The 12,408-nt window shown below is 38.5% G+C and overlaps 1 protein-coding gene and 1 long non-coding RNA gene across 4 annotated transcripts in view; one reads left to right on the forward strand and one right to left on the reverse strand.

The window, feature by feature from the left end:
- The window catches only part of LOC134671438 (uncharacterized), a 186,566-nt gene that overhangs the window by 23,481 nt on the left and 150,677 nt on the right, over nucleotides 1-12,408 (forward strand). The window lies entirely within an intron of this gene.
- The window catches only part of LOC134671406 (fasciclin-2-like), a 48,604-nt gene that overhangs the window by 6,713 nt on the left and 29,483 nt on the right, over nucleotides 1-12,408 (reverse strand). For 2 of the 3 annotated variants that reach the window (XR_010099218.1, XM_063529260.1), the window contains exons 2-12: nucleotides 10,868-11,015; nucleotides 9,908-10,077; nucleotides 9,486-9,619; nucleotides 8,830-8,976; nucleotides 8,508-8,648; nucleotides 7,370-7,519; nucleotides 6,694-6,839; nucleotides 5,001-5,113; nucleotides 4,367-4,514; nucleotides 3,724-3,943; nucleotides 1,419-1,696 (exon numbers count right to left, since the gene is read on the reverse strand). Coding sequence is in view for 1 of the 3 variants with exons in the window: in XM_063529260.1 (XP_063385330.1) it covers nucleotides 1,419-1,696; nucleotides 3,724-3,943; nucleotides 4,367-4,514; nucleotides 5,001-5,113; nucleotides 6,694-6,839; nucleotides 7,370-7,519; nucleotides 8,508-8,648; nucleotides 8,830-8,976; nucleotides 9,486-9,619; nucleotides 9,908-10,077; nucleotides 10,868-11,015 (1,795 nt within the window). In the remaining 2 variants the exon portion in view is untranslated. Of the gene's footprint in view, nucleotides 1-1,418; nucleotides 1,697-3,723; nucleotides 3,944-4,366; nucleotides 4,515-5,000; nucleotides 5,114-6,693; nucleotides 6,840-7,369; nucleotides 7,520-8,507; nucleotides 8,649-8,829; nucleotides 8,977-9,485; nucleotides 9,620-9,907; nucleotides 10,078-10,867; nucleotides 11,016-12,408 lie in introns of those variants that run through there. The other variant, XR_010099219.1, reaches the window with a different exon arrangement.

The following is a 12,408-nucleotide window of genomic DNA, read 5'->3' on the forward strand; positions in this document are numbered from 1 at the left end:
AAAGTGACCAAGGCCTCCGCGCACTGGAGGCCTTGGTCACGACATATACATCTACATATATGACATTTATTTCAGTTTGATCTGAATGGTTGACCAAATGACCACTCGCCGATGTGTAGTCGAACATCATTCATTTAATACAACTAGGCACATAACCTTTGCAAAATATAATATTATGAATTGCATCTATCGGGTGGGTTTAGGGAATGCAATCCCGCATGAGGAACTCAATCCCGGTATTCCGCGGGATTGCCATTTTAAGTCCCGCGGGATCCCGGTATTTGCGGGATCCCGCAAGTTAGTATACAATTTTACGAATAAGTACTAAATTTGATGGTTGAAAACAAAAAGTAAACTAAAATTAGAAATAGTACATTTTGTATTAAAATAATACGGTATAATGACAGTAATCAAGAATTTAAGAGCGTGTGTAAAGGCTTAATTAACGCGATTTCGTAAGTCCTGTACCACTCGTGGCACACGCAATGTCTTTCATCACACCTGTGAGGAAAAAAGAGGGAAAACAATAAAAAATCTGCCTAATTTCGGACGTATACCTACATAACAAAATTCCCTGGGTACAAATTTAACATTTACGGACCGCGTCGCCTACGTAAAATAACACCTTTTACGAGAAAGTGTGATGAAATAAATAGACAAATTCGGGCAAAATGCTCTTCCGTGTCATTACCCCTTTCCTCCATAGATGCATTTAGGCTCCGTGAAGAATTTTCGCCAGTAGGGACGTGCCCGAGCCTGTGTTCCTTGTAGTAACACGTAAGAACCACGTCGCTCTTCGATCCCGCAAATCCCGCGGGATCCCGCTTAATTTACGAGCGGGATTAATCCCGCAAATTGCATGCGGGATCCCGGTATTTCGGGATCCTGGTATCCCGGTATTGCATTCCCTAGGTGGGTTAGAATGGAAATTGGAGGAAGTGCTATGATATTTTTTCATAAATCTGTTTTTGGCGGTGTATTCTACGTTTGTAGTTGTCCAAAATTATAAAAAAATCGTCACATTATTAAAAACAAAGTTGCCTATTTTGTCACAAATCCTTCATTCAACAGAGCACAAGCAATCTTATTCATACAGTCTATGGATATAAGCTATTTTTTAAAATTCTTTATATGGCAACTTTTTTTCCTATCAAATAAGTTGTCAGTTTCAAGCTGTCATTTAATTTCGTAGTAATTTTATTGCCAGATGCGGTTTGTACTGAAATTCCCGCGTTTTTTTTGTGACACGACTCACTGCATGGTCGGACTCTAATGGCTCCTCTACACAATGGGCCAACGCCGGTCACTCCAAGGGACGCATTGGACAATATCACTTGCTCCCTCTAACGCATAAATGCGTCCCTTGGAGTGGCCGGCGTTGGCCCATCGTGTAGAGGAGCCATAAAACAAATCCTTACGATTCAGGGGTCACGAATTCAAAAGGCTCCGACCACTCGCCGTCACCAACCGCATTTTGTGCTGCGAACTTAATCGAATACGTCCTGTTGGGCTTCAGCCGGTCTATTGTGAAGTTCCTTTCCACGCCGCAATAGCTTATGTTATGGTGGCTGGTGATGGCAAAGTTCTCCACAATGTCGTACTCTGCGACGTAGCCGCGTACGGGGGCGTTGTCTGCGGCGTCCGGGCCTTGGATTTGGAATGTTACGGATGTTGCTGTCATGCTTATGATTGTTCTCTGTAAGGAAATAGTTATTTGTACAACAAGAGATCAAAGTTTGATATTTCTTCGAGTGCTTATTTTGAGTCCCGTGCAAGCGAAAGATTCTATAATAGATTCACGAGCGTAGCGAGTGAATCTAATTTAGAATCTTGAGCGTAGTAAGGGATTCAAAAGCGCACGAGATGTAAATAACTTTGATCTCGTGTAGTACACAAAATTTTTCACCCTAAGCAGTGAGAACATACCTAGAGGGACAGAGATAATAGAACCCAAGTATATCGAACTTGTATTAGACCCCGCATTTTGAAATGACATTTTCACCTCAGCAGCTCGAACAAGGGTACTTTGCTTCTTAAAAACAGTGAGCAAAATCGCATTTTGCTCACTGTTTTTAATTTTCACCTCAGCAGCTCGAACAAGGGTACTTTGCTTCTTAAAAACAGTGAGCAAAATGCGATTTTGCTCACTGTTTTTAAGAAGCAAAGTACCCTTGTTCGAGCTGCTGAGGTGAAAATGTCATTTCAAAATGCGGGGTCTAATACAAGTTCGATATACTTGGGTTCTATTATCTCTGTCCCTCTAGGTATGTTCTCACTGCTTAGGGTGAAAAATTTTGTGTACTACACGAGATCAAAGTTATTTACATCTCGTGCGCTTTTGAATCCCTTACTACGCTCAAGATTCTAAATTAGATTCACTCGCTACGCTCGTGAATCTATTATAGAATCTTTCGCTTGCACGGGACTCAAAATAAGCACTCGAAGAAATATCAAACTTTGATCTCTTGTTGTACAAATAACTATTTCACCTCAGCAGCTCGAACAAGGGTACTTTGCTTCTTAAAAACAGTGAGCAAAATGCGATTTTGCTCACTGAGTCATTTTGTCTCACTCAGTGAGCAAAATCGCATTTTGCTCACTTAGTGAGACAGTATGAGTGAGCAAAATCGCATTTTGCTCACTGAGTGAGACAAAATGTCATTCAAGTGACTTTTATAGTCAAATGTCATTTCAACATGCGGGGTCTAATACAAGGTCGATATACTTGGGTTCTATTATCTCTGTCCCTCTAGGTATGTTCTAGTAGAGCAAAATCGCATTTTGCTCACTGTTATTAAGAAGCAAAGTACCCTTGTTCGAGCTGCTGAGGTGAAAATGATATTATTTATCACACAGTTGAAGCAGCCACCAATAATAGATTGTACCTACAGTCAATAATATGCAATAATATGTTACACAAGCGAAGGCCGCAAAAATATCTGACACAATCTTATTTGTAGAGCCATGTCACATATTTTTGCGGCTTCAGAAGAGTAACATATTATTGCAGGTGACGGTACTCAATGCAACTTTAAAGGGGCATAGATTACCAGTTCGCCGGATGAAACCAGGCCGCGTAGCCAAGACGCCAATCGCTAACGCTCCGTAGCGATCGATACGCAACTGTCACTGTCGCACTAATATGGAAGAGAGATAGAGAGACATAAAGTTTTTCGCTTTCGAAGCGATAGCGATTGCAACCTTGGCTAGGCCGGCAGCCTGTCAGTTAATCGCAAAAGGTGACAGTGCCGAATGCAAACTGGTAATTTGTGGGCCCCTTATTAAGGCAGTCTGTAGGTTTTTAATTTTTTATGACTCTTAAAGTTTAAGGTGTATTATAAAACGAATATTGTAACATTTCATGAAATTGTCGAAAAGGCCTTAGGGTCGTATGCGGCCTGTCAAATATAATCATTGAAAAAGTGATCTTGACATTTAAAACAATAGATTTAAATTCACACGCACGGATCCGTGTCTAAGCATACAAGGGGTTAATACCTGTGCACATCGAATGCGTGTGCGTAGACGTGCACGTGCACGTTGTAGTATACAGATCCTTATGAGAGACGGCACAACGCTTGCGTGACGTGTCCGTGTAGGGCTTCAACACACGCACGTGCACGTCACGCACACGTAGCCAGTGTGCTTTGGCCTTTAATGTCCACGTACGGGAAAACGGACTTAATACAATCAATAAATTTATAATTATAAATACGTATTTACATTTTTGATAGCCGTCGGTTTAAACGCTTCTCTCAAGTATATTCTCTTCGTAGTATTTCCATAAGGATTGACAGCTGTGCACTCGTATTCTCCATACTTATTAGCGTCGATTTGCAGGGCTAAGTATTGCTCTGTACTGCCATCATTTAGTTCTTGAAGTATTTTATTGACCTGATCATGTTCTGCTGTAGTTGTTTCACGACTTTCACTTCCAAGGAACCTGATAAAGTTAAGAATTTTAAATGAACTGATGGGGCAGTAAAGTTATCTGCTGCGCACCCATACAGAATTAATTATACTAAATTGCGCGGCGAAAAACTTCGCTTTTTGTAAGTAGCTACAGTCAGCAATACTATTTGCTTAGCACCTTTGCATTAAAACATCAGGGGGTCACTTTTCTCTGCAGTTGACTACGTTTTCTATTTTTTAAACATACCTACTTAGATATTTGTTATATACTTTCTACTTTCTCTAAGACAATTCGAAATTGTTTAGTTTTATCGCGCTCTCATTATTGAGTTGTCGATAATAAGTTCTTAATATTAAATGAAATTTTAATAAAACCAGTAGTTCATATTTTTTTTAAGCTTATCGTTGTGAGCTGAGTAAAGCTGTCTACCAATTAGTTACTTGAATATCATACTTCCATACTATTGCGGACGGCGGGTTGCTTGCGTGGGCGCAGCTCATGTTGACCGTGTGGTTGTGCCAGCCCCAAATGGTCTCGTTTTGAACGGGGAAATATGGCGCGTACAGGACGGTCAAGTACATTTCCTGCGTAACGTTGTTGACTGCAAAAAGGAAAAATACGAAATACTTAAGGAACTTCTGGGGACAGGCTCAGATTGTAGTATATATATATTTTGCTGCAAATATAAATAAATAATTGGCTTTTCTTTTAAAGAAATTAGGTAGAATAATATATCTAAATTAGATGGCCTCATTGTTATTTTTCTTTGCAGTCTGTTAAAAAAGGACTGTACGGGTTTAAAGTGTCAATAACTCATATGAGTTATTATATACGACACCCCTGGATCAACCGTTTATACCTATTATAAACTCCATAGGTTACCTACTATATTCGTTTACTATGATTTCACCCACCGTTTATAATTTTACAACAGTTTCTATACATAAGTACCTTTGGTTTTTTAGGGTATTTTAAATAAATAAAATAAATAAATAAATATTATAGGACATTCTTACACAGATTGACCAAGTCCGACATAAAATAAAAATGAGGAAAAAAGCCTTTTCAGAAACAAAAGCCAACCAACCTGCATTAGCTGCGCTGCATCTGAAGATGCCCTCGCATGGTCTGGAGACGTTCATAATTGTCAAGTATAGCTCCGACGTGTCCGGTGATGGGTGCATGATGGCTGTTGATACCCTGTTTTAGAAAACAATCAATTATGGAAGGGGCCCACTCATTAACAGTCCGCCAGACGGTAACGGCCTGTCAGTTAGAACAAAATTTTGACAGTTCCGAACAACTGACAGGCCGATACTGTCCGGCGGACTGTTAATCAGTGGGCCCTTTATAATCAAGTGGTAAAGGAGTTTCCCAACCGGAGTTCGGAGTTCCCAATCCCAACCCCGGTATATAATGTCAGAGGACTCATTTAAGCGGTCGGTTTATACTATAGACTCTATAGTACATATCATACGTATATAACAACAATTTTCAAAGTGCCGGCCTTGCAAATTTCCGGCATAAACTGGCTAAAAACTCCTCATAGACTGCAGTTTAATTAGCTATCTTCCATCGTCACTAAGGAGTTATTAGTAAATATATGCTTCTTATCCTACAGCACGTTAAAATTATCCTCCTCATATTTAGTAATGATGTAAATAGCTCTATCTGATCAAACATTCATAAAGCGGCTTAGTTCATGCCACCACGCCTTTGAGCGTAGGTGTTTTTTTTTTTTTTTAATTTATTGCTAATAAACAAAAAACACTTAAAACTATTACAAAACTTCGCCAAACTGCGAAACAGTTTGTTGGCGAATGAAATACACCCAATTATACCTAAATGTTTATACCTTCATGCTTAATACTATGCTAATTACTAAACTAAATATGACTAACTTGCATTAGCGTAACTATTTAATAACAGACTTCTAATTTTTTTCTTAAATATTGTTTTTGTTGAAAAATTTTGCTCGGGGGGTATGACATTAAAAATACGCGGTATTAGGTACTGCCTTGTTCTTCGGCCGTAATAATTGGAGGCTTGTGGCTCGACATATCGTTTTCGTGTAGATTCTCTTAGACTTCTGTTGTATATTTTTACTATCTTAAATTTAGGACACATATACTGTTCGACAGCTAACAGATATTTAAGTTTTTCGTGAACAGGTAATATGTTACAGCTCTGAAAAAGTTGGTTATAGTGCTTGTTACATTTTTCTTTAGTTTTCTTATCTACTAATATCTTAACAAGTCTAAGTTGTAAGTTAAGGATCTTATCAAGTTGAGTTTTAAATGTGCGACCGTATGCCACTAATCCATAACTTACCACAGAATCTGCTAATGCGTGGTACAGTGTAAATAGAACCGCCTTATTTACTATAGGTTTTAAATTGATAAATTTGCATAATATAGACCTTAACTTTTTACACACCGACTCCACATGGAGGTTCCAGTTAAAACAACTATCGACATTTAAACCCAAGTACTTATAGTTAGTGACCATTTCAAGGCGACTGCACTTACACGACACCATGTCATTGTGCAAACATTCATATGTGTGCCCTACTATTCCGAATTGTTCACAGGGAATTTTGAGGTACGGAGACTTTATCAACATACACTTGGTCTTTGCTACATTCAGTATAATACCGTTATCGTGTGCCCACCTCAGAATGTTGTTAAAGTCTGCCTGCAGCCTGTCCCGCATGAGCGCGACGTCCCGGTCGGCGTTAGATTGGCTACTAAGAAACTAATAGATCTGCAGAAAAACTACACCTTTGATCCGTCTCCAATCCGTCCAGACTGGTCTCTATAATGAGTTCAGGGGCCGGCACTCCGGTAGCCTTGCAGGCGATCTGTGCCGCGTTGCCTTCCACCACGGTGACGTTCTCCAGGAACGTTATTACTGGCGGAACCTTGACCTACAAAAATTAAATTAATTTGTTTTGTATAGAATTTAAAAAATCTTCCACTTGGAAAGTCTTCATCAGGGCTTACTATGTCAATTTACTCATTAATAATTAATGGTGATATTTTAAGGAAAATAATTTTAAAGATAAAAAATCCTGTAGTAGTAAATTTCGTTCTTTTACTTATATAATAGGGTTCGGACTTATGGCGGTGTCTTAAGAGCTAAGTATGTCACACATCTGCCTAGTAATGATATTTAGTAAATAGTACCTATTGATATTTTGGGGCCATCAAATAGTATCTGATGTATTGATATTTTGATATTTTTCTCCAGGGGATTCTTAAGCAGGTGCATCGGACCTTTAGATGAACTTTTAAAAAACGCATTGTGGGTGGGCATGGCGGACGAAGGACGGGGAATTTAAGTTAATATGGTAAAGAAGGCCTGGAAGACGGTAACGAAGAAACGAAGAAAAAATAACACCACTAAAACACATATATAAAAAAGCGCAGTTTGTCCTTATGAGGCAGATATACTTACACTAATGGGTACGTTTATAGCTGCACTATCCACAGTGTTGGTTGCGGTGCATACATATGTCCCTGCATCTTCTTTTTTAATGCTATCGAATTTTATTGTATTAACCATTGGTCTCCACGTCGAGTTTGCTTTTTCTATAGGATTTCCGAACTGAAAACATTACAAATGATTGTTAACATTTCTTCTTCTTCTTCTTGTTAGGGGCTAATAAGGCTCCACAGCCTATGTATCTCTGCGACCATCCCTGATCTATTGTGATCGCCACCTACTACAACTATCGATCCAAACCTGGAACTTCAAACAGCTGCAGGATCTTTTTGATCTCGAGAGACTTTAACTCCTGCGGGCGCAATATGTATCTGCCCGGGAATAAGTCACGAGTGTGCATTAGACAAGGGCACTCTGTGAGGATGTGCAAGGGTGTCTGTTGCGTCATTGTTAACATTATAAAGAAATATAATGTTACCTACATTACATACTCGTATTATATTTAAAACTTTCTCGTTTTGAACACATTTTAATACAGTTAGCCGCGATCACAACCAGTGAAACCAGTGTCGAAACGTCGGTAAATAAAGGTAACAAAATAAATTTGCGATAGAACCGGTTTAAATATGACACTGATTTAAACTTTCACGATTATTTAACATTATGAAACTACACAACGGGACTTAATCGCGTATTTAAATATGATTTTATATGAAATACGGTTACGTTCGCCAGTAACATAAGATAAGATTTTTGTTTACTGAACTGTGTTGTGTGTTGAGCTTTGTTTATGTTTACGAATTATTAAATATTTCCAAAAATATTAGATACGTTCATTGTATTTATTTTATGCAGAATGCAAATCATTTTAATACCGTCTTACAAAATGGGTATGTAGGTAGATTTTATGTTGTTGTGTTGGTGTTACGTTAATGTAGATTACTTTGGATTAAAACGAGTAAGCAACCCCCCCCCCACATCTAGCGTCTTTCGAGCGTCGGTGTCTGTCGGCGTCTGGTCAGCGCTATGGAAAATGACGTCGCTGCGCAGTTGCGTCGACGCTGCGTCGACGTTGCATCTAGCAGCGGTCATAGAATTGTAGACACCGACGCTCGAAAGACGCCAGATGTGGGGGGGCCCTAAATCATACCTCATCAGTAATCTTTGTCCAGGTATATTCGGGGTACGGTATGGCTTCCGCAAGGCACTCCACAACCACTGAGTTGCCGACAACTATGGCCTCCGGAGGAATGTTAAATTTCGGTTCAAATATCACTGGTCTTGCCGCTGCCTGTGAAAATAAAGTATTAAATATTTAGACCACACATTGTTGTTGTTTGTTGATCTGAAAAAAATTGAATAAAAGAAGTTTTTAGTTTGTAGGCAGTTTTTAGGTTATGCTCGTTTAAAGCAGTAAAAAGAATAATATTAACAGATGCAACTTTAAAGTTATCACTAATCAGTATATTTACCTGTACATTGATACGTATTGGTAATGAATCCCCTATGACAATGTTATTGACTGTGCAGTTGTAGAACCCAGCGTCCTCTTTATTGACATTTCTGATGAGTAGGCCATGCTCAGGCAATATCTTGTACTTCATGTCGTTGACCAAAGGCTAAAAAAACTACACTTGTTAATACGATAGTAATAATGCCATTTGCCAGCAAGTAGGCAAATCGTCAGAAAGGCAAGGTTTGATGTCGTCATTTTTATAGGTAGTGAATAATAAACATTTTTGAAATTGTAGACATATGGAGGTCACGCTCACGTTTGACTCATAAATAGTTAGCAAAGAACTTATTCGTCGGTGTAACTATGCGTATTTACTCTTGATGCATTCTTAGTTGCAACTTGCAACTTGTGACCACATTAATTCAGGGTCCTATATGTTGCAGTTAACGATTTGATTGTATATATTATTTGTATATTTGGTTTTATAAAAAGTAAGCCAAAGACCTTACAAAGACGAAAAGACAAAGTCGGAAAGAGAACTCTGTGCTCTGAAGTAGTAGAGAATGCAACTGGGATTAACATAATTCATTGAACTCTATCACCTTGATAATAAAGGCGACGTCTCGTAACCTCAGCTACCAAAACCAAGTTAGTAAATGAGAAACATCATACCACATCCGCTCGATCTGTGATTCGGTACCAAACTATCTCGTAGTCTGCGATTCCTCGCACTTCGCATCTAACTATCGAGTCTTCTCCGATGATAATATTCTGATCCTCAGTCGTGTTCACAAAGTACGGACTATCTAGAAATAAATTATATGTAATTAACATGTTAACAAATCAATCAATATACAGGCATACTTGTAACGAAGGTGGAAGGGGTCGATAATGCTCGGAATTTCCACGAAAAAAAATAGTTCGGTTGTGTAGAGTAGGGTTCATCCATGCCGCAGTTAAATGGCGTAAAAACAGTGCGCATCGTTAGCTGTCAATCTAGGGAGCACAAACTTATTCCTCATATTTCCATTTCTCTTACAATTAATAAATCTTGGTAGTTACTGTAGTTAGTCTAGTTTGGTGTTCATACGTACCATATGCTTCAATATTATAAGTCTGGCTATACGTATTTCCCTCGAAGTTTGTCTGGCACGTATAGTTTCCCGCCATGGATTTGCTGATGCTCCTCACCACGAGGCTCAGTATACCCGTGCCGTTGTGATCTTGGATCTCCGTGTATATGTTCGGATTGCTCAAATCTGGTCTTAGAGAAACAATCGTTTATCTAATTAAATAAATACAGTCTTTAAACACTCATACTGTATGCTCATACAATTTTAGGGCCACGACAATAGAATATACGATTCTATTGTTATGTTATTAATGAGTATGCCGTTAGCCACAATGTTAAGATTATGGTTGGCATACATACTAGTTAGTCCTCTAGTCAACAGCGAGCTAACATGATTATTTCATTATGTTAGGTTAACCCTTTCGCCGCCATTGACTGGATAATGAAGTTCGAACATTTCGTGCCCCACACGCCACTACTTGATATCAAGTCGTAGTTTTGGTCAGGTTGTATACCTACGAGCAATTATTGACATGGCGCTGAATCGCTGATGACACTTTATTACTTTATTGACGTGGCGGCGAAAAGGTTAAAGTTGGCCCGAAAAAATCACAAAAAATGTCTAACATTCGTTTATTTTCAATTGTTTATCGTTACCTTGCATTCCATAGCAGTATAAGGGCTCATTTAGACTGCGTGCTAACTCGCATGCGATTTTAGTTACATTGCGGACTGTTGGTCCAGTCCAATTCAACCGACCGATCAAAACCAGCAATGTAATGAAACTCGTATGCGAGTTCTCGCATCGTCTAAATAGGGCTTAATTTTTGTATAAAATACCTAGTGATAGGGATTTGATCAGCGAAATTTTAATCAGAAGTATACTTTTAGAGTTATTGAGGGAAATCGATAAAACCCGCTAGTTTCGCGCGCCCTTTATTGTTGATGATGATATTTACTGTGATGCAAAAAATATCCTTACCCATTGATTGCGTTGCCGTCCGGATCCAGCCATATTAAATGCTTTACCGAGTACCCGACTTCTTTGCATTCGCAGTTTTTGACGTAAGTGGAGCCCGTCGTTCCTGTGAACTTTTCATATTCGTTTCCGATAAAACAAGCAGTGCACACTGGAAAAGAAATATTTCAAAATTACAAATATAAAAAAAGGTAACTATAACCCGATAACGGACTGACAGAAAGATATTTAGATGAACCTGACGAAATTTTGTGGGTTCCTTAATGACTAGTTTGACTATGGAACCAAAAAAGATAATCATAAACCAACTTTAAGATACATCAAATATTACGTCTAGTTATGATATGAATTAGGTTCTTCAAACAAAAACGTCACTTTTGATACTGACATATCTAATCCATATCGTATGTAGACGTAATATTTGACGTATCTTAAAGTTCGAATAGGGCCGTGATGCTTTGTTAATTAGTGACTAAGGGATGAAAGGCTACCATTTCTAAAGAGATATTTTAGAGATATCTCACTCCGATAGAGCGTTAATAGTAAGAGTCAAAAAAACAGTACTACTTTTCACATTGAATACGAGGAAAAATCATGACTAAGTACAAAAGTTGTAGTACATAATTCTTGAGATAGCTTTCACTGTAGAATTTACGTAACTTTCAAAGTTTCTTGCTAACATTACATAGGTAGTTCAAGTTCTGTCAAACGTTAGCAACGTTCGAAGTTTGGGTTATTGATTTCTTTTGAAGAACAAGATTTAAAAAGTTGTCCGGATCTTATTAAAGTTGGTCTAGACTTGGCACGCGGTAGATCGTAATCAGACGGATTCCAGTAATGGTAGCTAAAAGTTTCGTAATATAAGTTCAGATCTTGTCATTTTCGAATAAAGGATGACTTTGACTCACGCTAGTCCGGGCCGGGCCCGGGCCGTGGTGTCCAACATGTTATTTTCTATGACGACTGTTATCACGTGGTGCTTTCCAAAGAAAACGAAGAGCTGGAAGCTCCGGCCCGGACCGGTCCGGTCTAGCGTGAGTCATCCTTAACTATTATGCTACACTAAGGAAACTATATAATACTGGATATAACAAAAATTGTGGGAATAGGGCCTATTCGGTATCGTGTTCTGATTAGGAAAAAGTAGAAAAAAAAGATTTTTTCACGAGATTTTTTTATTACGCTGGTCGTTCAAGTCGGCCAACCAAATACAAAGGTCAAATATTTTCGGAAAAATTGCAATTTTTTTGTGAACCGGAAGTTGACGTCACTTTCCTTGCACTATGAAGAGTATGAGTTACTTTACACGCGTATTCGGGAAACGAGATAATCACAAGATCTAGAGGCGATATAGAGATCAACTAGATTTACATTAGATATCGACTAGATGTGACTTGGATATCTAAGTCATAACTTGTCGAAATCGTCCAAGAGGACCTCAAGAATCGCGGAAACGTCAAATTTGACATATCTATCTTACAAATATCTTTAAATTATCCATATCGTAACTTGTTGAGGTCTAGTAGAGATCTAATATATTTTCA

This window comes from Cydia fagiglandana, chromosome 15 (genome assembly GCF_963556715.1).
Source record: "Cydia fagiglandana chromosome 15, ilCydFagi1.1, whole genome shotgun sequence".
Classification (NCBI taxonomy): Eukaryota; Metazoa; Arthropoda; class Insecta; order Lepidoptera; family Tortricidae; genus Cydia; species Cydia fagiglandana.